At 34.3% G+C, this 25,452-nt stretch overlaps 2 protein-coding genes across 2 annotated transcripts; both read right to left on the bottom strand.

Moving 5' to 3' along the window:
- Positions 1–4,952: 4,952 nt before the first annotated feature.
- Positions 4,953–6,977, bottom strand: LOC149797602 (uncharacterized). Its single transcript, XM_089960440.1, has 3 exons — positions 6,903–6,977; positions 5,922–6,287; positions 4,953–5,023 (listed from the first exon to the last, which is right to left on the bottom strand). Exons 2-3 carry the CDS (start codon positions 6,283–6,285, stop codon positions 4,965–4,967), a joined length of 423 nt encoding a protein of 140 aa, XP_089816566.1. The 5' UTR covers positions 6,286–6,287; positions 6,903–6,977; the 3' UTR covers positions 4,953–4,964.
- A 15,058-nt stretch (positions 6,978–22,035) lies between these two features.
- Positions 22,036–25,452, bottom strand: LOC149797601 (uncharacterized). The gene is made up of 4 exons (XM_089960439.1): positions 25,326–25,452; positions 24,381–24,710; positions 23,405–23,470; positions 22,036–22,149 (listed from the first exon to the last, which is right to left on the bottom strand). Exons 2-3 carry the CDS (start codon positions 24,706–24,708, stop codon positions 23,412–23,414), a joined length of 387 nt encoding a protein of 128 aa, XP_089816565.1. The 5' UTR covers positions 24,709–24,710; positions 25,326–25,452; the 3' UTR covers positions 22,036–22,149; positions 23,405–23,411.

Here is a 25,452-nt window from a genome sequence, read left to right as displayed (position 1 = left end):
TCACATATATTAGATGGAATAGAAAAAAGCTATACACTTTTCTTCTTTTCTCGCTTTAATGCTAGGCGTTTTAAACTAAACATGACAACATAAGGCATTGTGTAAATCAACATTTCGAATAACAGTCACCTTTGAATTTATTCATTGAAAAAGAAGGAATTGATGATACATATTTGAAGGAAAAATGTTAACAATTATTCTCAAAGGTTCATTAATAAATCAGCCAAAGAACCCATGACTTTGTCACCCTAAAGTGTGATTTTTAAAGAAAACATGATGAGATGTAAAGGACCTATCTTTAAGCTCTGCTTTAAACCAAGAAAATACGAAGTTGATTTTTTGTTTTGTATCTGGTACACGTTCTGTTTGCTGAAATAACAAAATTCAAGTTAACGTTGTAATTTTAAATGTATACGCTATTGCATCTGGCAGCGTTGAATTTAATATCAATCGATTTAAGCACCTAGCTGCTGTTTGTTCTTTAGCGTTCAGTTTCCAGATTGTAATTTATTATTGATATTCCGGAGGTTTCAGCTGGAGGGAGTAAGATGGCCATCAGGGCAAACATTTTGAAAATTCTTTCTCCGATGTTAGTGATATTACACATTTACTATTGTAATGTAGTGATTCACTTTGAGCCTAATTTCTATTTGACCAATTTCGCTTTCATTATATGATTTCAGTGTCCATATGGAGCATGTCTCTTCTGTGCAATTTTGGAGTTTTGACAGTTTAGAAGTGAGCTTTCTTTTTCGTGTGTAAAATGCCTCTTTCGGCATTATTTCTAACACCGGAGAAGGTGGACAATTACAATTTAAATAGCTCTGTGACCCCAGTTATCCAAGCTGACGGTCTAGGTGTATAAACAACTCAAGGGTAAAGATGAAACAATTGAATTAAATAAATGGAATTTATTGAACAATTTTATCGACAAATTTCTCAACTTCATTGTTCTCGAACAAACACAATCACTTACTATTCACAGTTGCCTATTCTCATGATATGAATTTAAGGTCTAAAATGAGAGTGTTTCCTTCAGTGTTGTCTCTGTTACTCATCTGTCTACCTCTTGTTTCTCTTTTGGTATATGCGGTACCCTTGACTACGTGAGCTCATGTTACTTCCGGATCCGTCCTTCTGACACTTATTCTCTTCCACGCTTCCTCCAGTACTGCGCGTCCACATAAATTGCTTACGACAAAAACGACCTCCTACGAGCTCTCAACGCTTCATCTCTGTCTTCGATCGTATAGTGTCGCCTCTCACACTCACCCGGAAAACCTTTTCAGGAAGTCTTCGTTACAAATCCAAACTTAGAATGTCACTAGAGGTTCATCCCGTCATCACTGATTGCAATAGAGACAGAAGAGTCCCTACCTGGCCTTAGAATCCCCATTTAATTAAGCTGCTAATTAGTAGTTGTGTAATTTTATTTTCATCTAAATCGTCTGGAGATTTGTTAAATATTGTTTTCACTTGTATATGGCCTCCTGAACTTACAATGTAAGGTTTTGTTCTAATTTTTCACGGTATAAGAATGAAATTGATGCAACCACCCCACCCATGAAAAAAAGTATTTAATGATAATGCCGACTAATATATCCTGTTACAATGAGAAAAATATTAATTGGGTTCCTACCATATTCTACCGATTCTTGTTTATTCTTTTACGTTAATAGTATAAACACCATGCACCTTTTTATTCGTGCGCTTAGTGAATACCTTATAAGTAGATGGTGCATCAAGAACCCTGTCACATGATCTTTTTCCAAAAAATGTACTGCATTCATTTTCAGTCAGGTAGACGTACAGGAAGGCGGTGTGTTCTAAATAGTTAATTTATTTGTATGGTTCATTTTCTCTAAAAGTAGAGAGGCAAGATGCTAGTCCATAATAACCTGATTCCACCGTGTTAAATTAGGCATATGGGATGAGTATTGCAGAACGTTTTCTAGTGGTCGATGCTCTGAACACGTGCTCATGTAGGTATTCATCGTAGATTATATTATAAATAATTACCACATACATTATTATGTGATGTTTAGAATCGAACAATTTGATTCAGGGATGCTAAATAACAAATATACATGATTTAAAACTAGCAAGGTATGTTGCTTTGTGCCACTACGTTGCGGAGTGATCCTTAATTATAGTGTACCTTGTGTACAAAACCTCATTTTCAAAATTTAACCTCATCGGAAAGAAACAATTCCTGATCAATGGAAACTAAGGAACCTAAAATGAATTTTAGACATTAAGTCTTATAATTCCATATATTTTGTGTCTGGTAGGAAACAAACACCCACCCTACCTCTACTCCATCCCAGACAAACAAAGAAACAAATAAAAACAGCAGCATCAGAAACAAAACAAAACAATACATAAAAAACATTAGCGTATGAAGAACACTGTTTATCACATTTTACAAAGAGCCCAGAGCAATTAGCATCATAGTGGAACAGTAATACAACCAAACAACCATGTCAAGTATAGGCGCCTATAATTTTCATCCGCTGTAGTGACGCAGTGGTAAGAAACAACCAAGATAACGTTAAAGTTAAAATATTACTGTATTATAACATTATTTATTTACTTGGTTTAAGTAGGAATTGATATTAACATGGTATACTTGACTACAGTGATGTGGTAGTTTTCGCTCCGTCAGACTAAACTGTATACCGCGGCATGGCACATTGGATATTGTGTGCATGGAGTTTGTATGAATTCTGTCACTGCCAAATAATAACGTAAATTGAAACATATGCGAAAATGGAATCACACAGTTGTAGCACTCTGCTGATGAATGAGTTGAAATATTTTATGATTATGTTCTTTTCGTCGCAACAGGAGCGTGTTTGCTTTTGCTACGGCCAAAGGTATCTAAAGGTTCCTATCAAGGAGAAGTCAGCCAGAAAACATCTTGATAATTTGAGACAATGGATAAAGTAGGAACAAATATGGCGACCTATTGTCCCTGCACCTTTCATCGTAGAAACCTTACGGCTAATAGTGACAGCCACCATCTCTTTTTCTGTTGAACCCAATAGAGAAAATTGTTCCATGCCTGAACTCTGACAAAAAATAGCCCAAATAATAAAAACCATCTATGGTTTAGATGACTGTATATACTCAATGTACAGTTTCTGAAAACGAATAATTAGGCCAATGATCCTATCTCAACTTCATGAGGTTCAGGAGAGTAACAAGATGAAGAACTATAGAGGTGTTTTCGATGTTTTTATTGCCTTCAGGGTTTCTTAATAATACATATATTCATATGTATATATATATATATATATATATATATATATATATATATATATATATATATATATATATATATATATATATATATATATATATATATATATATATATATGTATATATTTATATATATATATATATATATATATATATATATATATATATATATATATATATATATATATATATATATATATATATATATATATATATATATATATAGATATAATGAAACGGTATTATACACTATTCTATAAATCAGCCTGTATTAAAACAAACATGAACACTAATATTAAAGAAAAAGCCAGCAAATAAAGAATGCACAAAATGATTTTTTTAATTTCCGATATTATGACACGAAATGAGACGCGATGTCGTTGATGTTCCAGGTTCTTCGTTACTATATAATTAAAATTTCAGTGTACTTAATAACCTGCAAGCATAAAAAAGAGTGCCTTATGCAATAATTATGCATTGATTATATATATATATATATATATATATATATATATATATATATATATATATATATATATATATATATATATATATATATATATATATATATATATATAGATAGATAGATAGATAGATAGATAGATAGATAGATATAACTTAACATTTTATCAACCATTCCCACAATTTTTAATTCCAGATCGAAACTTGGATCACTGAAATAGCACTAATGAACTTTTACTCGTATGTTCATCCACTAAATGTCATCAATGGAAGGCAGAGTTGAAGCTTGAAGAGGAAATAAATTATTTATTGAGTTCAGCCCATCATGACACTACAAGCATGCGCGGCTCGAGAGGTCCGGAAAATCCTCTCTTACTAACAATTCCTGCTATTTCATTCAAATGCGAGAATGTTGGGAAACGCTATATAATATATGCTGATTTTACTTTTGTATATCGTACTGCTTTTAGTGCTTCATATATCTCCTTTTAAATAGTGCACTGCATTTCAACAAGATTGATATTAGTTTCATGCCACCTTTCAAGTTACCGGTGAGAATCAACATTTCACATCCCCGAGTTAATATATATATATATATGTATATATATGAAATAATTATGCATTCATTATATATATATATATATATATATATATATATATATATATATATATATATATATATATATATATATATATATATATATATATAAAGTTAAACATTTGTCAACCATTGCTACAATTTTCAATTGAAGATAGAAGAATTTGGATGACTCAAATAGCACTAATGAACCTTTACTCAGATGTTTATCGAAAAGATATTAAAATTGTTTAAATAGCCAAAACAATTAGTGACACACATGTAAAGTATCATTACATTAATTGAACCAACCATCTGATCCTGCTTCTGAGAAAGAATGAATTATATATTACATTCCGTGGAGAATACTAAACAAGTGAAAAGCGCTACATCAATAGAAGGCAGAGTTGAAGCCTAAAGAAGAAATAAATTGTTTATTGAGTTCAGCCCATCATGACACTACAAGCATGCGCGCTTCGACAGGTCCGGAATGGCCTCTCTTACTAACAATTCCTGCTATTTGATTCAAATGCGAGGAGATGTCGTACTGCTTTTAGTGCTTCATATATCACCTTTTAAATATTGCACTGCATTTCAAAAAGATATATATATTGTGTGTGTGTGATTTTGCGTGGGTGGGAGAGATGTATGTATTACCTTATTTCTAGCCTGTGCCTGGGATTATATTCGTTATTAGGGGTAGGATAATAATGAGAATAATCACTGAAAGAAACAAGTTGATGAAAGCATTTAATATATCGTTACTAATTTGAAAACTATGGTCTACATTGAGTCTAAAATGCATGTTTGTACGTAGTTCCATTTAAAGTTATATCAACACATTAACGGCTATCTGGTACTAATGAAATGCTGAGAAATAAAACTTGAAAAGATGTGACAGGGTACAAATTTTAAAAAGATTGCATTTACTTCAAAAACAGTTCTTATGTGTAGCTTTTTTATGAGCCTATTGAAACGTAACATAAAATGTTACGCTTAAGTTAGAAAACAAAATAAAAAAAGAAAAGTAGTAATTGAAGGATCAGCCATATTAATGTGCGTTATGAAAGTATTGAAATAAGCTATGTGAAGATGCCCATATTGTCAATCAAAAGAGGAGAAACATAATTTGAAGAAGTTTCAACTGTAGGAGGATGTGTATAATACTTTTGACATAAACTCTAAAAGACAGCACAAGAAGACGCTACTATAGAAATGGAAAGAGAAAGAATCAAAGATGTCAAGATTGAATCAGATGCTGACAGATAATTATATGTCACTATATACATAAAAAGACATGAGAAAGAATCTTTATTGGTACAGAAGTACAGCCGAATATATAGTCGGATATAAAATAATATAGCCAGATATTCAAACAAACTATGCAGATATAAAAAAATGAATGGACATTGAACAAAAAAATGGATATATAAATAGGCAAACGTATATAAAGAAAGAACGGAACGGGAAAATAAATACATGCTAGATAGTTAATTCTATGATTTTTGACAGATACAGGGATCGAGATCGAATAAAGCTAAATAGATGGTTATCCAATTTGAATAATCGGATTGCAGATAATTAACTGATAAATACAACGACAAAAAGATCTTGTGCTTACGTGGAAAAATTAAACTTAGAATTCCGCCAAATCCACCGCCACCTCCAAATCCACCGCCACCCCCAAATCCACCGCCTCCTCCACCATAACCGCCTATTCCACCGATTCCCTTTCCGGACGCGACAGGAAGAAGAAGAACGCTGCTGGTTCCAGATCCGTATCCTTTTTGGCCAAATGAGTTGTCGCCATAACCACCACCATTGAATCCGCCTAAATCTCCGCCAAAGCCTCCTCCATAGCCTCCGCCATAACCTACGCCAAAGCCTCCGCCATAGCCTCCACCTCCAGTACTATAACCTGCAGCATACGCAAATGCTAACACCCCCAGAAGAGTGAGAGTTTTGATAGCACGTATTTTCATCATTTCTGAAACCAATATTAAACATAGTTTAAAAATTGAAACCTCAGTCATCTCGTTATTTTGCTACTTGTCATGCGTTTGTTTTTCTATCCTGTTTGCTAACAGCTTGGGACGGGTTTGCCACAATTAAAGAAAAGTAAAATGAAGAATCATGTGGAACTATTGAAAGAACAATTTAAAGAGACAGCTTAAGATCCGAAACTAACGTGCAATATCTTGAAGTCATCATATCAATTTAGAATGTTGTATAGATTATTCGACAGGCACCAACCACTTAAATCAAAACAATATTTGAATGTATGAAAAGCACAAGAGCATATATGGATTAAATGTGAAGGCAGTCAAATACCTCAGGACCCACTAACATGAACGTAACTTAGACTGAATCGAAATTAGTTTCAGGTCTTGTGATGAGAAAAAGTCTCTACCAATCTGGTATAACCTGAGGCATATACAATGGACTCCCTAGATTTCGCACTTCCGTACGATGCGTAGTTTCACTGATCAAGACAGAAGCGATTGTTAGCAGTGGCTTGTGGCACGAATAGCAGTACTAATATTTAAACTATGTATTACTCACATAGTGTGGACACTTAATTTCAACGTTAAAATTTACTTACTTCAATAGTGTGGAATGAACAAGGTTTTGTCCTTTCTATTCGTCCTGTTTCCTTACTGACAGCAAAGGCCTAGTTGGATGTTCTGAGCAGATATGAAAAAGTCATCCCTATATATACATAAATAAAAAGGAATGTCAAAACAACCATTAGGAAATAATGTTGTTTTCGGTTCAGGCAGTGAAACTGCACCTTCGTTTTTACTTCCGATCCTGTGACGGAACTCCTTATTCTGCCATAAGGATTAACATCAGTGCAGCTCTCTAATATGAACATAAATCCAAATCCAAATGCTACAGTGTGTCATATGTTTGGATCTACGTTTCCACCTGTCCCATTTCAGTATTAATTACATATCTGACGTCTCTTATTGCTCATAAAGTTTGTATTTAAAACTGTTAATGTGTTAACACACGATTTTGTTGATCATCAATAAGAAGAAGTATGCTAACATTCATTTGTTATTTAATGTCACAGTTGATTATTGTGACTTGAAATGTGGGATCAGTTTGAATTAAAGTATATCACATTATTAATGATGATCGGTAGTGAAATGAATGTTTACTACTTGCATACAGTCAATATTTTGTATACATGCGTGTCTGTACGATCTACAATAGTTTACAAACCTAGACGTTGTTGTTCTGTTCCTTGCAAAACGCACAGTTGGACCTTTAAAAGCATATGAAGGACATTATAGAGAACGGCAAAGAAAAGACGTGCTCTATCATAAATTGCCCGTAAACTAATGGATGCATACGTATTTTTAAAAAAATCATAATTTGTACGGGTTACAAATCATAGACTATGTGTATCAAATACACAAAGAAAACGGTGTGTAGATGAAAGAGATTTTATGTGACGCATTTATTAAGATATACGTTGGGTTATGGCATGCCATAAATCATTAAAGAATTCACAACGGTCTCGTGTACTTTATTAATTTCTTTCACAGAAGTATTATTGCAATTAACCTCTCGAAAATTTTGTAAAGAAACATGTACGGACACCATGGAAGACGGTAACCAATATCTACCTCTCATAATGTATTATGCATTTGATTTTTCGGGTTTAAATGTATTTTCCTTGTGTAAATCTATGAATAAATGTTCAGAGGAGGAGCACGTAACATTTCAAGTAAGCAATTATTCGGTCGTTATTAATAACACATTCAAAGTTGATTAATAAAAGTAAACAGATGAACCTGAAGAAAAAAAATGAAAAAAGTGGATATGGATAAAATCGCTCAAGAGGGTAACAGTGGTCATATCACCCTCCGAGTGTTGTCAGTCAGGAGAAGGAAAATAATAATTATGCTTCTCAATCAGTCACATGGTGGTCAATGACCACACTATTAACAGTATTTCAGTATTCGCCAATATACAACCCAGTATATAACCCACAGATAAGACGCACCGCATGACTATCATCTTCGGTCTCCGCCACACACTCCACCTCGTGATTATGTATTAAATTATACGGGGATTGTACATATACACCACCAGCAAGACAAGGTGAGCAGTTGATCAATAGTATACATGAGTAGATGTTATAGAAGTTGTCTACAATGAAGAAAGATCAACAAAAAACAATATAACAATGATCCTAAGGTGGACACAGTCTATTGTACAGTATATGCAATTGACAACAGCGTTAGTGACATTGAAAAAAGTCGTCAGTTCAATTCTAACATTGCGGAGGACGGGATAAAGGACATGACGCAAATCAATGATGATAATCCACTAGTGAAATATGTGACACAATCCTGTGCTTTGTCTATAGTCCAGTCTCTGAATAAATGACACTTAACTCATTACAATCATTTCACCGTGAATTAATTTTTGAATGTAATTCAGAAAAAAATATGATTTATGATTATTTGACACAATGGAAAGTTCATTACTGAGAAACAAATGCAGAGAGTCTGGACTAAAATTAATTGTCACTTGATTGCACATAAAACTCAATTCATATGTTTCACAAGAAAAAGAGAAGTAATATTGTCTAGGTCTCGGCTACTGAGAATAATTTTTCAATCTCTTAAACCTTCAGAGTGCATAGCTTTACAGAAGTTTCAAATCTTAGTCCATTGTCCTTCTCGTTAAAAACCGCAATTAATCGTCAGAAATATATGAAATGTACAATGCTACAACATAAACGGAATCCGGAGTTTAAAATAGATGTTCTTTACTGTATACGACAAGACATTGGAAACTTGAAAGAACACTGTAATAGTAGTACAATTAGACTTATAGACCAAAATTGAACGGATGAAAGAATTCGACTTTTACGCTCTTTATTAACAAAAACGCAAAAAGATATTTTGAAGGGAAAGAAACGGAACTTTTATTGGATGGTAAATTTAATGTTTAAGATAACGCCCATTGGTTTCATTGCGAATGAAGAAAAAGGAAACTATATGAATGTGCTTTTAATAATTATAATTCTTTCAAATCCTATGTAAATAGAGGGGAAAATAGAAAACAATATGTTCTGCAGAATGCTTTATGAAAAGGAGAGTCACATGAGTTTGGGAATATTTCTGAGCATTGTGATTTTTATGAACATTTTAAGAAACTGGCACCAGCATTACCAGACCATAATACTAGTCATTTGAGTTGATTATGCAAATGCAAGTCGAAGGTATAACTGAGAATTTAAGCGAACCGATATTTGCAGAGTTAGATGCTTCAATTGAAATTGAAGAATTTAGCTCAGCAGTAAAGGTTGTTAATAATAAATGTACAAAAATGCACAAGGTCCAGACACAATGTTGAATGAATACATTGAGTCATACCAAAGTTTATCAAACTGTTTAAAATGACATTTAGCACCCGCGGTATTTTTCCATCAAGTTTGTTCAAAGGTCTTGTTATATCAATGTTTGAAGTAGGTGGTCCATCCGTAGCAAGTAATTACAGAGCGAAATATTCCATCGCTGCACAGAAAACGTTTTTACTAGTATATTCAATCAAAAACTGCCTTCTTGGCAATTAAATACAATATTACTGCTGCATATTTTGGTTTTAAGAAGAATAGTACTGTAGATGCCATCTTTATATTAAATTATTTTATATAAAATCTAATCGACAAACAAAAAATCTTATTCTGCGGCTTTATCAATTTTCAGAATCATTTGATTATGCAGAAAGTACAAGTCTATGAAATAAACTGGTAATATGCGGTGTGACGTTGAAGATTGCAACGATAATAAGATTTACTTATAGTTCAGTGCAGTGATATGTAGTACACTGAAGCTCACATTGAGATTATTTCAAGTGTTCACTTGAGCTTCTGCAAGGAGACTGCATAGTACCACTTATATTTGTTCTTCATTACAATGATAGGAAAACAAGCTGCATTCGAATCAAATATAGAGGAGGGTATCATTTTAGAAGATATTAGTTTATTTCTTTGATTGTTTGTTGATGATACAGTGATATCTTCAGATGCATGACACGGTATACAATGATTCTTAAATAATGTACATGCATATTGTATAATATGGAATATATTTTTAAATATTAATAAAACCCAAAAGTTATGATTTGTAAGAAAAGAGTAAGAAGGAGGGGCGTTTAAATTAAAGGAAGGTCGTGTATGTTTAGACAATGTGAATAATTGTAACTATTTAGTACTTATGTTTAACTATAGAGGGTTCTTCTCGATGTGCTACAGAGAATATTACTGGAATACGGCCTAAAAGGAAACGTGAACTTAGTGTAAACAAATGGGATCGAATATGAATATCATTTTGACTCAATCTGTCCTTATAGTCTCATTTATAAATCTTAAATTGATTGGTATTATTGTTAAAAACCAATCTTGCACAAAATAATACATTTTACTTAAACGTGCAGATTTATCAGTTTAAAATACGTAGGTAAATATATGTATAATGTATTCCACTCAGAATATCTTGTTGTATTGTCCTCACGTTCTGGCTGTCTGTTTCTCTATCTCTCTCGGATACATATGTGTACACAGGTTTCTATCGTTATTATTCCTGTATCTCTTCCTACATGCATGCAACATCATATTGTATAAGAATTATGTGATGTAATGACTAAACGATTTTTTCCATGCTTCAGATTAAATGAAGTAACATTCTAATCTGTTTGCTACACAGAAAATGATAAATTTAACGGGCATTCTTGTCTAAAGTCCGTTCCTTAGCAAACTGACGGCATATATGATATACAAATTCAATTAGATATAACCATCATTTTCAACAAAAGGGTTTCAAATGAGCAGTATTACTTATCTTAATGCAATATCGTATTGACATAAAATATATAAAATGAAATAAGCAAAACAATATCAACCCCCAATGAAAAATGATTTGTATAATTTGCATGAAAATAAGGGTTCATTATCTATTCTGGTGGTAGTCTGGATTTTATAAGAACGTAAGACGTGTTCGTTTTCATCTTAAAATAGAAGAAACAAGTCGTAACCACGTCATTTGAGGTCATACTATTGTGATATACTTCGCTAAATGTAACGTTTTATAGCTGTAGTTATCATACAATTATCACAACTTTCGAGTTCCACAATAAGCGTTGATTTTACAAAAGCGGTCATCATTAACATTTATTTATGTAAAAAAAATATAAAAAAAAACAAAAAAAAAAACGATTGTTGAATTCTTTTGTGTGCGTACTATTATCAAATTAGGAAAAGCTGATTCTTCGGTAAAACTTTTGAATGCATTTTATTTTCCTAAGATGAAATGGTTCGTGCACAAACTAGTTTTGCATTAAAGTACCAAATTAATTAGACTGTTATTTAATGCATTATCTTTACAAGAGTTCATGACTAATCTGAAATTTTGAGGCAACAAATATTCATCAATATTTTAACTGTATCTGACAATGAATGGGAACAGGTAGCTTAGCTGATTAAAGTGTCGAGAAAGAAGCAGTGGGAAGGTAATACTTATTTTCAAGTGCCCATAATGATAAATTGTATGAGTTATTCTGAAATATATAAGAAAGTTGCTTTCCTGTGTATGTTTGATTCCACGAAAACATTAAACCACATATACAGTCAATCTTAAAAACTACATGCCATGGTTTTATTATTATGTAGAGACATAGCATCGCCAGGTAATTGCCTAAATCGTTAATGTTGAATGTATATACCTATAATTTCTATTGAAATAACATTAATATAATGAAAAAGCGGGGAAGAATCGATCACCTAAGTTTTTTTAGTATAATCTTAAGGAGCGAGATCAGAACAGAAACGGGGACAAAAGCATGTAAACAAGGACTTTTACAAAGCAGGGAAGAGGCAATCACCTAAGTGTTTGGAACTCTGTACTTCAACTGCCGTTAAACTCTTTTATTCCAAGAAATAAATGAGCACTCTTAATAAGATATGGACACAGAGATTTATGATGTGATTAATCTTCAAATACATTAAAATGTGAAAAGTAATACTGTTCCAAATATATCGCCCTTTTAAGAGGACATAAAAAGACACACAAGCTGACTATGGATTGGTACCAATAAAAAGAAATCCAATATTTGGAATAACAGTATTGCTACTTGCTTACCAGAGCTAAAGGAAACAAATAATGCAACCCTTTGACTGGCATGTCGTTGTTGAGAAGTCAACTCGTACAATATTATTCATCCACCGTTAGCCACTCATAGTGCCAAGGTTTGCAGATTACAGTACTGACAGATGTGGGTGATTTGCGAAGAAAGCCTTGTCAATGTGGAAAAAAATTCAGATACTTCAAATTGCAACCAAGGCATGTTAGGAAAGAAAATTTTAGTATAATCTTAAGGAGAGACATGAGAACAGAAACGGAGACAAAAGCATGTTCGAAAGGACATTGTGTGAACAGCATTTACCCACGTAAAATAATAATGTAAAATGTATGCGAATGGTTCTTGGTGATTAACGCATTTTAAGGAATTTGAGTGCCACAATACATCTAATACGTTTAGTGGGTATGTAATATGTGCGTGAAGAATGATCATCCCATTATAGACAGGTATAAAGAAACCCCCTTAAAAAGTAAAGAGTAAGATAGGCGGATGGAACGAGTATATTGAGCCTTTATATAGACATATATGGTTATTAGGATACAAAATGTTAGTAAAGTGAAGGTGAAATGTCAATATCATAACAGTGTCAGTGTTGTTTCTCATTCTAAGTAGTCATAACAAACAATGTACACAAACCCATATCTGCCGGCCCATTAAAATCGAGCACAGACGGTATGTTTAACGTAAAGCGAAACAGAAACATACGTTGATTGTTATTCATATCTTTAAAACGCGGTTAAAAGTACGTAATGAATCCAGATTAAATGTTACACATGCGTACATGAATCTTGGTGTTACAGATGATCAGAAGATTAATAAGGTCAAGCAAGATATATCCGTCTGTGAAAATTATCGAAAAGAATCCTATATTGTATGAACATATATGTATGTGGAGTCGGACTAGCCTGACCTTAGATAGAAGGAAAACAAACAAAAATTGGAAATACAGTACATTCATTTTAGGTATTCGTTTATGTTTGAAAAATCTTACAGATTTCAATATTTGACATTATAAACCCCGTTTGTATGGGCATCCATTGTGACAAAAACCCTTTGTATAGACAATATGAAAAGATGATTTTGTGTTATTTTCGTTCATTGTATTTTTTCATAAGGCATACTGAAGGTAATGTAAAATGCAAAAACTTCATGATAGCAGTAACTGTATAAATCCAAAGAATTAAAATATTGTTTTTTCCTGTGGATTTTCATTTAGATAAAAGAAAACAGTCAAACGTAACATAACTAGAAAAATCAGTTTGTCCGATACAATTTTAGATTGCATAGTGCATTATATTTTAACTGGGAAGATTTAGATATAGACGTAGTAATTTAGTTATGAACGATACTGCACCATTGTAAGCGACCCACGGTCCACTTTTTAGAAACCGTATACAAATTCCCCTCTTCTTGCAAGAGGTTTGTGGGTTGGCGGGTTTTATCTTCTTTCAAGGTGTTCGCTTAATTTGGAGGTTAACCACCATCGATGTTATTCCCCGGTTAGAGTAAATAAATGGTGAAACTCATTGTTGGAATAGATAGAGATCTAAGCAGAGATATAGAACAGACCAGCACGAGCGCCCCCATACATGTAAAAGACAATTTAATCAATTACATAAAACAACGTTGATAATTCATTACATCAGGAATATACTCTGCTTCTAGAAATAAAACTTCCTCCAAATTACAAATTCAAATATATTTAAATAAAGTAGCCGATCTGTTTTACAAATAGATTTAGTTTATGATAAGATCGAGTGAACGATCGAAGTCAATGCCTTGTAGAAATGCATAGTATACTTCCCCTGCTCACTGCACTTCCACTGTAGCTGTTCCTTCGACTTCATTCTGTCCTGTCTTTTTCGGTCCCCAACTCTGTACGTAGAACTTAGTTTCACATATACCTGGATCTCAGGATAATACATCGCACTATACATCTCAGGATACGTCTCAGATTACGTCTCAGAGATAATACGTCACATGATACGTCTCAGAATAATACGTCAATGTATACATCGTAGAGATAATATGTCACAGGAGCTATTTTCTCCCTTTTAAAAAATATAAATACAGACAACCTAAATTTTCTGTTGTTTATGATAACAGTGGATTGCATTATCAACCTCTCGATATCAGATCTTACTATCGGTGGTAAACATATTCTAAGGCTATTAGTCGTATCCACATGTCAAATAATGACCCTCGTTAGATTATTGGCTACTTAATCACGCATTAACACAACACATTAACACCACATGAGGCAACATGCTGAGAGAAGATAGCTGCTATCGCTAAACCGACTTTAAGCAGCTGTTTCGTTTTTTAGTGCCGTTTTCATGATATTTTTGCTTATTGCATGTTTTCGTCTTCGTTATTGTGTTCATTATGTTTTAGCTGCTAAATTCGTATGTCTTGCTCCACTGTCTTTGGACAAACCGCCATCACGTGATACTCGCCAGTCAAACCGTTTGCTACGATGGACCCTCATTAATTGCTTTAAATGATCACTCCTTGGCTCTCCTCACTACACTGTGCTCTAGACAAAACGAACTGGGACTACATTCATCATTACCTAAATGTAAACAGAAGCGAAAAAAGAAACTTTGTTTCAAAGCTGGCCGGCGTAGAACAGGAAGAAGAATCATAGTTATCTCCCTTATTTAGGCACAACCATTTAAAAATAATTCGACCGTTACTTTAGATAGCCTAATTCAAATCCCTATTAATTCGTCAACCTTTGTGTCAACTATCCAAGAAATGCCTCTGCGCATTGCATTATTCAATGCCCAGTCAGTAGGACCACCCGATAAGCGCACAGAAATAGTTAATTTTATCAACGACCAAAATGTTGACATATTTTTCCTGACAGAAACATGGCTAAAAACATCAGGCGATGAGCCCAAGTGTGCCGATCTAACACCCATTGGTTACTCCATCAAGTCATTCCCCCGTAATTCTAGCGGAGGTGGAATTGCTGTAATCACAAAGAACTCCATGATAAAACGTCTTAACCACACCACAACATTCAATTTCGACCACACATCGTTTGAACTAGTCCAAACCACACTCACATTGGAGGAAAGGTCAGTCCATTTGTTCTGCATATACCGCCCTCCTCCTAGTAGAAGAAAACAAGCTGGCTGACTATCTCTTTTTGGAGCAGTTTCCGAATCTCCTGGACTATGGAAATTCGATAGGTGACAACCTGATTATTCTTGGAGATTTCAGCTTTAACTTAGACTGTCCCGGAAACTCAAATACATAAAAACTCATAGATTCCATTAATGTTTACCACCTCAAGTAGTCAGTTAACCAACCCACCCATGGTCATATTTTAGACTGGATTCTTCATAGACCTGATAATTACATTCTACGGTCCTCCCTGGTATCCCATGACCATGCATCAGATCACCTCTGCATTATATGCCATCTTGACGTATCAGTCCCTAACCCTCCATCTTTATCTGCCACTAAGAGAAACCACCGTATGATAAATAGAACCAAACTAATACACGACATCCAAGCTAACCTAACAACTTGCTTACCTCCTACCGCAGAACAACTCGATAACTGTCTGCGTTCATTGCTTGACAAACATGCCCCAGCTACCAAGTGCAGAGTATCAATTCAAAAGTGTTCTCCATGGTATAGCAGTGTTAGGGACCAGCCTCGCACTGCTAAAAGAGACCGCCGTAAAGCAGAGAGGCTCTGGCTTTCCACCAGACTCACTATTCATAAGCAAATATATGAAGTCGCTAAGAAGAATGTCGCAAATATAGCCCATGCAGCAAAATGAGCCCACTACACTACTAAGATCATGGAAAGTTCTAGCTGAAAAGAGCTCTACGAGATTAATAACAAGCTAATGTTAAGGAACAAATCAACACCACTTCCAACTACCTTCTCTCCAGTCGACCCTACAGATAAGTTTGCAAATTTCGTCCGTGACAAAGTGCAATCCATTAGAGATAAGCATGACACCACAATTTCAATTGACTCGTCGTCACCATACAGTTGGGATACAGAATTTGAGCGGCAACCATTAGTAGCATTTGAACCTGTCTCTATGGATGTCGTACGTACAATCGTGATGAAGAGTGCACCAAAGTCATGTGAACTTGATCCAATTCAAATCGTCACTGCTACTTGAGTGCTTAGATCCAGTATTGCCTTCACTAAATAATGTTATTAATACCTCTCTCTCATCCGTGGAATTCCCATCATTTTTCAAAACTGCCTTTGTAAAGCCTCTGCTGAAGAAACCAACACTAGTCCATAACGATTTAAAGAACTACCGCCCAGTTTCTAATCTCTCATTCATATAAAAAATCTTAGAAAAGATTGTTCTATCCCAGCTTGTATCTCATCTAAATTCAAACAGTCTTTTTAGCAATGTACAATCTGCATATCGCCCTTGCCACAAGACTGAAACTACTCGTCTAAAAGTAGTTAATGACATTCTCTCTGCGTTGGGAGCGGAAAGATTACAGTCCTCACCCTCCTTGATTTGTCTGCAGCATTTGACACAATATACCATGATATATTACTTCACCGTCTCCAGCACGTATTTGGCATTCATCATACAGCCATACCGTGGTTTAAGTACCAAATTGGTCAACAGGACACAAATTCTGTCTGCAAATTGAATACATTCCAGCCCAGTTGATCTAGGTTGTGGTGTTCCAGGGGGAGTCTGTTCTTGGACCTGTTCTCTTAATTCTGTACACTCAGTCGCTCTCAAGTGTCATATATCATCATCCAGTGTCTCACCAATTGTACGCTGATGACACCCAAATATACAAATCTAGCCACCCAACCGAAGTTGATGCTGCCATCCAAGGTGTAGAGAGGTGCATTTCTGATGTGAAATTATGGATGCCATATAACAAGCTGCAGATGAATGATGATAAAACTGAGGCCATTCTGATCACAACACAAATACTTTCTCATTCACATCCTTTACCTCAAACAATAAATATCAGCAACGCCAACATCAAATTCACACAATCAGTACGAAACCTAGGTGTTACTCTGGACAGTAATCTCACATTGCACCAACATGTCATGAACATATGCAAGGCTGCATATCTTGAGCTGAGACGCATCAGCTCAATTCGCAAATATCTTTCAGTTGATGCCACTAAAACACTTGTGTGCTCATTAGTACTTTCAAGACTGGACTACTGTAATTGAATTATGTCTGGTTCATCTCAATATCTACTCCAGAAACTTCAAAAAGTTCAAAACACAGCTGCTCGGATCATACTTAGAGTACCACAATCAGAGCACACCTCCCCGCTGCTCTGTACCCTATACTGGCTATCAATTCGATCCAGAATCAAACACAAAATTTTTTCTCTGTGCTAGGTTTCACTGTCGGACTCTAGCCCTACATACCTATCCAATCTCACCCATGTGTATAGACCAGCAAGATACTTACGCTCCTCTTCTGACAATCGTATACTGATTATTCCCACTATGAAAACAAAGTCATTTGGACAGCGTTCTTTTGCATACCAAGGTCAAGCAATCTTGGAATGAATTGCCCACTGAACTTAGACACAAAACCACAGTGATCACATTCAAGAGTGCTCTCAAAACTCACTTATTTCGAGTGCAAGAACAAACATAAAGACCTAATACCTGAAATATTCTCAGCATGTTTTCTATTTTTTAATGTTTTTCTAATTTCATGATGTTTGTTTTTGTAATAATATTATTATATGTTTGTATCTTATAGGTTTTGTCTAATGTTGTAAGGCGCTTAGAGCTTCTAATGATTAGGCGCTATAAAAAGTCCTTATTATTATTATTATTATTATTATTATTATTATAACGGTTCTGTGCGAGCCTCAATTTATACTAGAGAATGGATGAGTTACATTAGATATCTTACTACGTCATTTCAGTCAATACACGCTCAACCTTGATCATACGTGAAATCTTTTAAATTCGGTGAATTCACAGATTCTCGTAACTCATATTAATAAATGTAGTGCATGAAATTCTTTGAACGTAATTTTTATGTCTTTTTCCAGAGCCGCCAAAGTCGTCGTCAACTTGAACTTGCAATATGAGGAACAGTGTTCTGAAATCTTTCAATTCTGACATTTACACTCTGCAATGAAAGATTGTGTCTCCACCAGTCTTCTGTTAGCTAAATAAACGAATGCTTAATTAAAAATAACATTCTCCCCTCGATAAAACATTACCAATCATGGCAGTATGGCGATTTGTTACGCACCTGTCCCATAAATCTAATTAATTGTGAATAGACCGCCATAAATTTGCCCCTTCACAACTATATATTACGGATATGATTTTCATAATACAATATATTATGGAGTGTACAATATTACTATTTTACAGCTTCAGTCAGTGGGATCACATATTTTAGATCGAATAGAGAAAAGCTATACACTTTTGTTCTTTCTCGCTTTAATTCTAGGCGTTTTAAACTAAACATGAAAACATAAATCATTGTCTAAATCAAAATTTCGAATAACAGTCACCTTTCAATTTATTCAGGAAAAAGAAGGAATTGATGATACATATTTGAAGGAAAAATATTAACAATTATTCTCAAAGGTTCATTAATAAATCAGCCAAAGAACCCATGACTTTGTCACCCTAAAGTATGATTTTTAAAGAAAACATGCTTAGATGTAAAGGACCTATCTTTAAGCTCTGCTTTAAACCAAGAAAATACGAAGTTGATTTTGGTTTTGTATCTGGTACACATTCTGTTTTCTGAAATAACAAAATTCAAGTTAACGTTGTAATTTTAAATGTATACACTATTGCATCTGGCAGCGTTGAATGTAATATCAATCGATTTAAACACCTTGCTGCTGTTTGTTCTTTAGCGTTCAGTTTCCAGATTGTAATTTATTATTGATATTCCGGAGGTTTCAGCTGGAGGGAGTAAGATGGCCATCAGGGCAAACATTTTGAAAATTCTTTCTCCGATGTTAGTGATATTACACATTTACTATTGTAATGTAGTGATTCACTTTGAGCCTAATTTCTATTTGACCAATTTCGCTTTCAGTATATGATTTCAGTGTCCATATGGAGCATGTCTCTTCTGTGCAATTTTGGAGTTTTGACAGTTTAGAAGTGAGCTTTCTTTTTCGTGTGTAAAATGCCTCTTTCGGCATTATTTCTAACACCGGAGAAGGTGGACAATTACAATTTAAATAGCTCTGTGACCCCAGTTATCCAAGCTGACGGTCTAGGTGTATAAACAACTCAAGGGTAAAGATGAAACAATTGAATTAAATAAATGGAATTTATTGAACAATTTTATCGACAAATTTCTCAACTGCATTGTTCTCGAACAAACACAATCACTTACTATTCACAGTTGCCTATTCTCATGATATGAATTCAAGGTCTAAAATGAGAGTGTTTCCTTCAGTGTTGTCTCTGTTACTCATCTGTCTACCTCTTGTTTCTCTTTTGGTATATGCGGTACCCTTGACTACGTGAGCTCATGTTACTTCCGGATCCGTCCTTCTGACACTTATTCTCTTCCACGCTTCCTCCAGTACTGCGCGTCCACATAAATTGCTTACGACAAAAACGACCTCCTAAACGCTCTCAACGCTTCATCTCTGTCTTCGATCGTATAGTGTCGCCTCTCACACTCACCCGGAAAACCTTTTCAGGAAGTCTTCGTTACAAATCCAAACTTAGAATGTCACTAGAGGTTCTTCCCGTCATCACTGATTGCAATAAAGACAGAAGAGTCCCTACCTGGCCTTAGAATCCCCATTTAATTAAGCTGCGAATTAGTAGTTGTGTAATTTTATTTTCATCTAAATCGTCTGGAGATTTGTTAAATATTGGTTTCACTTGTATATGGCCTCCTGAACTTACAATGTAAGGTGGGTTCCTAAGATATTCTACCGATTCTTGTTTATTCTTTTACGTTAATAGTATAAACACCATGCACCTTTTTCTTCGTGCGCTTAGTGAACACCTTATAAGTAGATGGTGCATCAAGAACCCTGTCACATGATCTTTTTCCGAAAAAAGTACTGCATTCATTTTCAGTCAGGTAGACGTACAGGAAGGCGGTGTGTTCTAAATAGTTAATTTATTTGTATGGTTCATTTTCTCTAAAAGTAGAGAGGCAAGATGCTAGTTCATACAAACCTGATTCCACCGTGTTAAATTAGGCAAATGGGATGAGTATTGCAGAACGTTTTCTAGTGGTCGATGCTCTGAACATGTGCTCATTTAGGTATTCATCGTAGATTATATTATAAATAATTACCACATACATTATTATGTGATGTTTAGAATCGAACAATTTGATTCAGGGATGCTAAATAACAAATATACATGATTTAAAACCAACAAGGTATGTTGCTTTGTGCCACTACGTTGCGGAGTGATCCTTAATTATAGTGTACCTTGTGTACAAAACCTCATTTTCAAAATTTAACCTCATCGGAAATAAACAATTCCTGATCAATGGAAACTAATGAAGTCTTATAATTCCATATATTCGTGTCTGGTAGGAAACAAACACCCACCCTACCTCTACTCCATCCCAGACAAACAAACAAACAAATAAAAACAGAGGCATCAGAAACAATACAATACAATACATAAAAATCATTAGCGTATGAAGAACACTGTTTATCACATTTTACAAAGAGCCCAGAGCAATTGGCATCATAGTGGAACAGTAGTACATCCAAAGAACCATGTCAAGTATAGGAACCTATAATTTTCATCCCGATTCAAAGTGACAACATCCGCTGTAGTGACGCAGTGCTAAGTAACAACCAAGATAACGTTAAAGTTAAAATATTACTGTATTATAACATTATTTATTTACTTGGTTTAAGTAGGAATTGATATTAACAAGGTATACTTGACTACAGTGATGTGGCAGTTTTCGCTCCGTCAGATTAAACTGTATACACGGCATGGCACATTGGATGTTGTGTGCATGGAGTTTGTACGAATTCTGTCACTGCCAAATAATCACGTAAATTGGAACACATGCGAAAATGCAGTTACACAGTTGTAGCACTCTGCAGATGAATGAGTTGAAATATTTTATGATTATGTTCTTCTCGTCGCATCAGGAGCGTGTTTGGTTTTGCTACGGCCAAAGGTATCTAAAGGTTCCTATCAAGGAGAAGTCAGCCACAAAACATCTTGATAATTTGAGACAATGGATAGAGTAGAAACAAATATCGCGACCTATTGTCCCTGCACCTTTCATCGTATAAAATTACGGCTAATAATGACAGCCACCATCTTTTTTCTGTTGAACCCAATATATACCACGGTTGCATGTCCAAATGGCCTGAAACTCACGAGACCACAACCAAAATGGCAGAGAAGAGATTAAAAAGAAAATTGTTCCATTCCAGAACTCTGACAAAACATAGTTCAAATAATAAAAACCATCTGTGGTTTAGATGACTGTATATACTCAATGTACAGTTTCTATATATATATTATGGAACTGTATTGTACACTATTCTATTAATCAGCCTGTATTAAAACAAACATGAACACTAATATTAAGGAAAAAGGCAGCAAATAAGGAATGCACAAACTGATTTGTTTTATTTCCGACAGTATGACACGAAATGTGACGCGATGTCGTTGATGATGCAGGTTCTTCGTTATTACATAATTAAAATTTCAGTCTAATTAATAACCTGCAAGCATAAAAAAGAGTACTTTATGCAATAATTATGCATTTATTATATATATGTATATATATATATATATATATATATATATATATATATATATATATATATAACTTAACATTTTATCAACCATTCCCACAATTTTCAATTCAAGATGGAAAATTGGATCACTCAAATAGCACTAATGAACCTTTACTCACATGTTTATCCACTAAATGTCATCAATAGAAGGCAGAGTTGAAGCCAGAAGAGGAAATAAATTGTTTATTCAGTTCAGCCCATCATGACACTACAAGCATGCTCGGTTCGAGAGGACCGGAAACGCCTCTCTTACTAACAATTCCTGCTATTTCATTCAAATGCAAGAATATTCGGAAACGAGATATAATATATGCTGATTATACTTTTATATATCGTACTGCTTTTAGTGCTTCATATATCTCCTTTTAAATATTGAACTGCATATTAACAATATTGATATTAGTTTCATGCCGCCTTTCATGTTACCGGTGAGAATCAACATTTCACATCCCCGAGTGTATATATATATATATATATATATATATATATATATATATATATATATATATATATATATATATATGAAATAATCATGCATTTATTATCTATATATTCATATAAAGTTAAAAGTTTGTCAACCATTCCTACAATTTTCAATTGAAGATATAAAAAATTGGATGACTCTAATAGCACTAATGAACCTTTACTCAGATGTTTATCCAAAAGATATTAAATTTGTTTAAATAGCCAAAACAATTAGTGACACACATGTAAAATATCATTACATTAATTGAACCAATCATCTGATCCTGCTTCTGAGACTCAAATCAATTATATATTACATTCCGTGGAGAATAAGAAACAAGTCAAAAGCGCTACATTTCATCAATAGAAGGCAGAGTTGAAGCCTAAAGAGGAAATAAATTGTTTATTGAGTTCAGCCCATCATGACACTACAAGCATGTGCGCTTGGACAGGTCCGGAATGGCCTCTCTTACTAACAATTCCTGCTATTTGGTTCAGTGCGAGAATATTCGGAAAGGCGATATAATATATGTTGATTATACTTTTATATATCGTACTGCTTTTAATGCTTCATATATCACATTTTAAATATTGCACCGCATTTCAACAAGATATATATATATATATATATATATATATATATATATATATATATATATATATATATAGCTGTGTATGTGTGATTTTGCGTGGTTGGGAGAGAGGTGTGTATTACCTTATTTCTAGCCTGTGCCTGGGATTATATTCGTTATTAGGGGTAGAATAATAATAAGAATAATCACTGAAAGAAACAAGTTTATGAAAGCATTGAATATATCGTTAATAATTTGAAAACTAAGGCCTACATTGAGTTTAAAATGCATGTTTATACGTAGTTCCATTTAAAGTTATATCAGCAAATAGCAGCTATCTGGTACTAATTAAATGCTGAGAAACAAAAGTTGAAAAGGTGTGACAGGGCACAAATTTAAAAAAAATGCATTACTTCAAAAACAGTTCTTCTGTGTACCTTTTTATGAGCCGTTTGAAACGTAACATAAAATGTTTCACTTAAGCTAGAAAACAAAATAAAAAACAGAAAACTAGTAAACGAAGGATCAACCGTATTAACGTCCGTTATGAAAGTATTGAAATAAGCTATGTGAAGATGCCCATATTGTCAATCAAAGGAGGAGAAACATAATTTGAAGAAGTATCTACTGTAGGAGGATGTGTATAATACTTTTGACATAAACTCTCAAAGGCAGCACAAGAAGACGCTACAATAGAAATGGAAAGAGAAAGAATCAAAGATGTCTGGATTGAATCAGATGCTGACAGATAATTATATGTCACTATATTGATAAAAAGACAGATGAGAAAGAATCTTTTTTGGTACAAAACTCGTAAGCAGAAGTACAGCCGAATATATAGTCGGATATAAAATAATATACCTAAATATTTAAATAAACTATGCAGATATATAAAAATGAAAGGACATTGAACAAATAAATGGATATATAAATAGGCAAACATATATAAAGAAAGAACGGAACGGGAAAATAAATACATGCTAGATAATTAATTCTATGATTTTTGACAGATACAGGGTTGGAGGTCGAATAAAGCTAAATAGATGGTTATGCAATTTGAATAATCGGATTGCAGATAATTAATTGATAAATACAACGACAAAAAGATCTTGTGCTTACGTGGAAAAATTAAACTTAGAATTCCGCCAAATCCAGCACCACCTCCAAATCCACCGCCACCCCCAAATCCACCGCCTCCTCCACCAAAACCGCCTATTCCACCGATTCCCTTGCCCGACGCGACAGGAAGAAGAAGAACGCTGCTGGTTCCAGATCCGTATCCTTTCTGGCCAAATGAGTTGCCGCCATAACCACCACCACTGAATCCGCCATAACCTACGCCAAAGCCTCCGCCATAGCCTCCACCTCCAGTACTATAACCTGCAGCATAAGCAAATGCTAACACCCCCAGAAGAGTGAGAGTTTTGATAGCAGATATTTTCATCATTTCTGAAACCAATATTAAACATAGTTTAAAAATTGAAACCTCAGTCATCTCGTTATTCTGCTACTTGTCATGCGTTTGTTTTTCTATCCTGTTTGCTGACAACTTTGGACATGTTTGCCACAATTAAAGAAAAGTAAAATGAAGGATCATGTGGAGCTATTGAAAGAAAAATTTAAAAAGACAGCTTAAGATCCGAAACTAACGTGCAATATCTTGAAGTCATCATATCAATTTAGAATGTTGTATAGATTATTCGACAGGCACCAACCACTTAAATCAAAACAATATTTGAATGTATGAAAAGCACAAGAGCATATATGGATTAAATGTGAAGGCAGTCAAATACCTCAGGACCCACTAACATGAACGTAACTTAGACTGAATCGAAATTAGTTTCAGGTCTTGTAATGAGAAAAAGTCTCTACCAATCTGGTATAACCTGAGGCATATACAATGGACTCCCTAGATTTCGCACTTCCGTACGATGCGTAGTTTCACTGATCAAGACAGGAGTGATTGTTAACAGTGGCTTGTGGCACGAATAGCAGTACTAATATTTAAGCTATGTATTACTCACATAGTGTGGACACTTAATTTCAGCGTTAAAATTTACTTACTTCACTATTGTGTAATGAACAAGGTTTTTTCCTTTCTATTCGTCCTGTTTCCTTACTGACGGCACAGGTCTATTTGGATGTTCTGAGCAGATATGAAAAAGTCATCCCTATATATGCATAAATAAAA

Source organism: Sinohyriopsis cumingii, chromosome 6 (assembly GCF_028554795.1).
Source record: "Sinohyriopsis cumingii isolate HCF-2022 chromosome 6, ASM2855479v2, whole genome shotgun sequence".
Lineage (NCBI taxonomy): Eukaryota > Metazoa > Mollusca > Bivalvia > Unionida > Unionidae > Sinohyriopsis > Sinohyriopsis cumingii.
This window is presented reverse-complemented; position numbering and strand designations above follow the sequence as displayed.

What these genes read in the sequence shown, in the direction of transcription:
- LOC149797601 (XM_089960439.1), bottom strand. Translation starts at nt 24,708, where the DNA reads ATGATGAAAATATCTGCTATCAAAACTCTCACTCTTCTGGGGGTGTTA. An exon ending in TCTAAGTTTAATTTTTCCAC is followed by an intron (nt 23,471 to 24,380) that starts GTAAGCACAAGA and finishes TGTTTCTTTCAG; the next exon opens with TGATTATTCTTATTATTATT.
- LOC149797602 (XM_089960440.1), bottom strand. Translation starts at nt 6,285, where the DNA reads ATGATGAAAATACGTGCTATCAAAACTCTCACTCTTCTGGGGGTGTTA. An exon ending in TCTAAGTTTAATTTTTCCAC is followed by an intron (nt 5,024 to 5,921) that starts GTAAGCACAAGA and finishes TGTTTCTTTCAG; the next exon opens with TGATTATTCTCATTATTATC.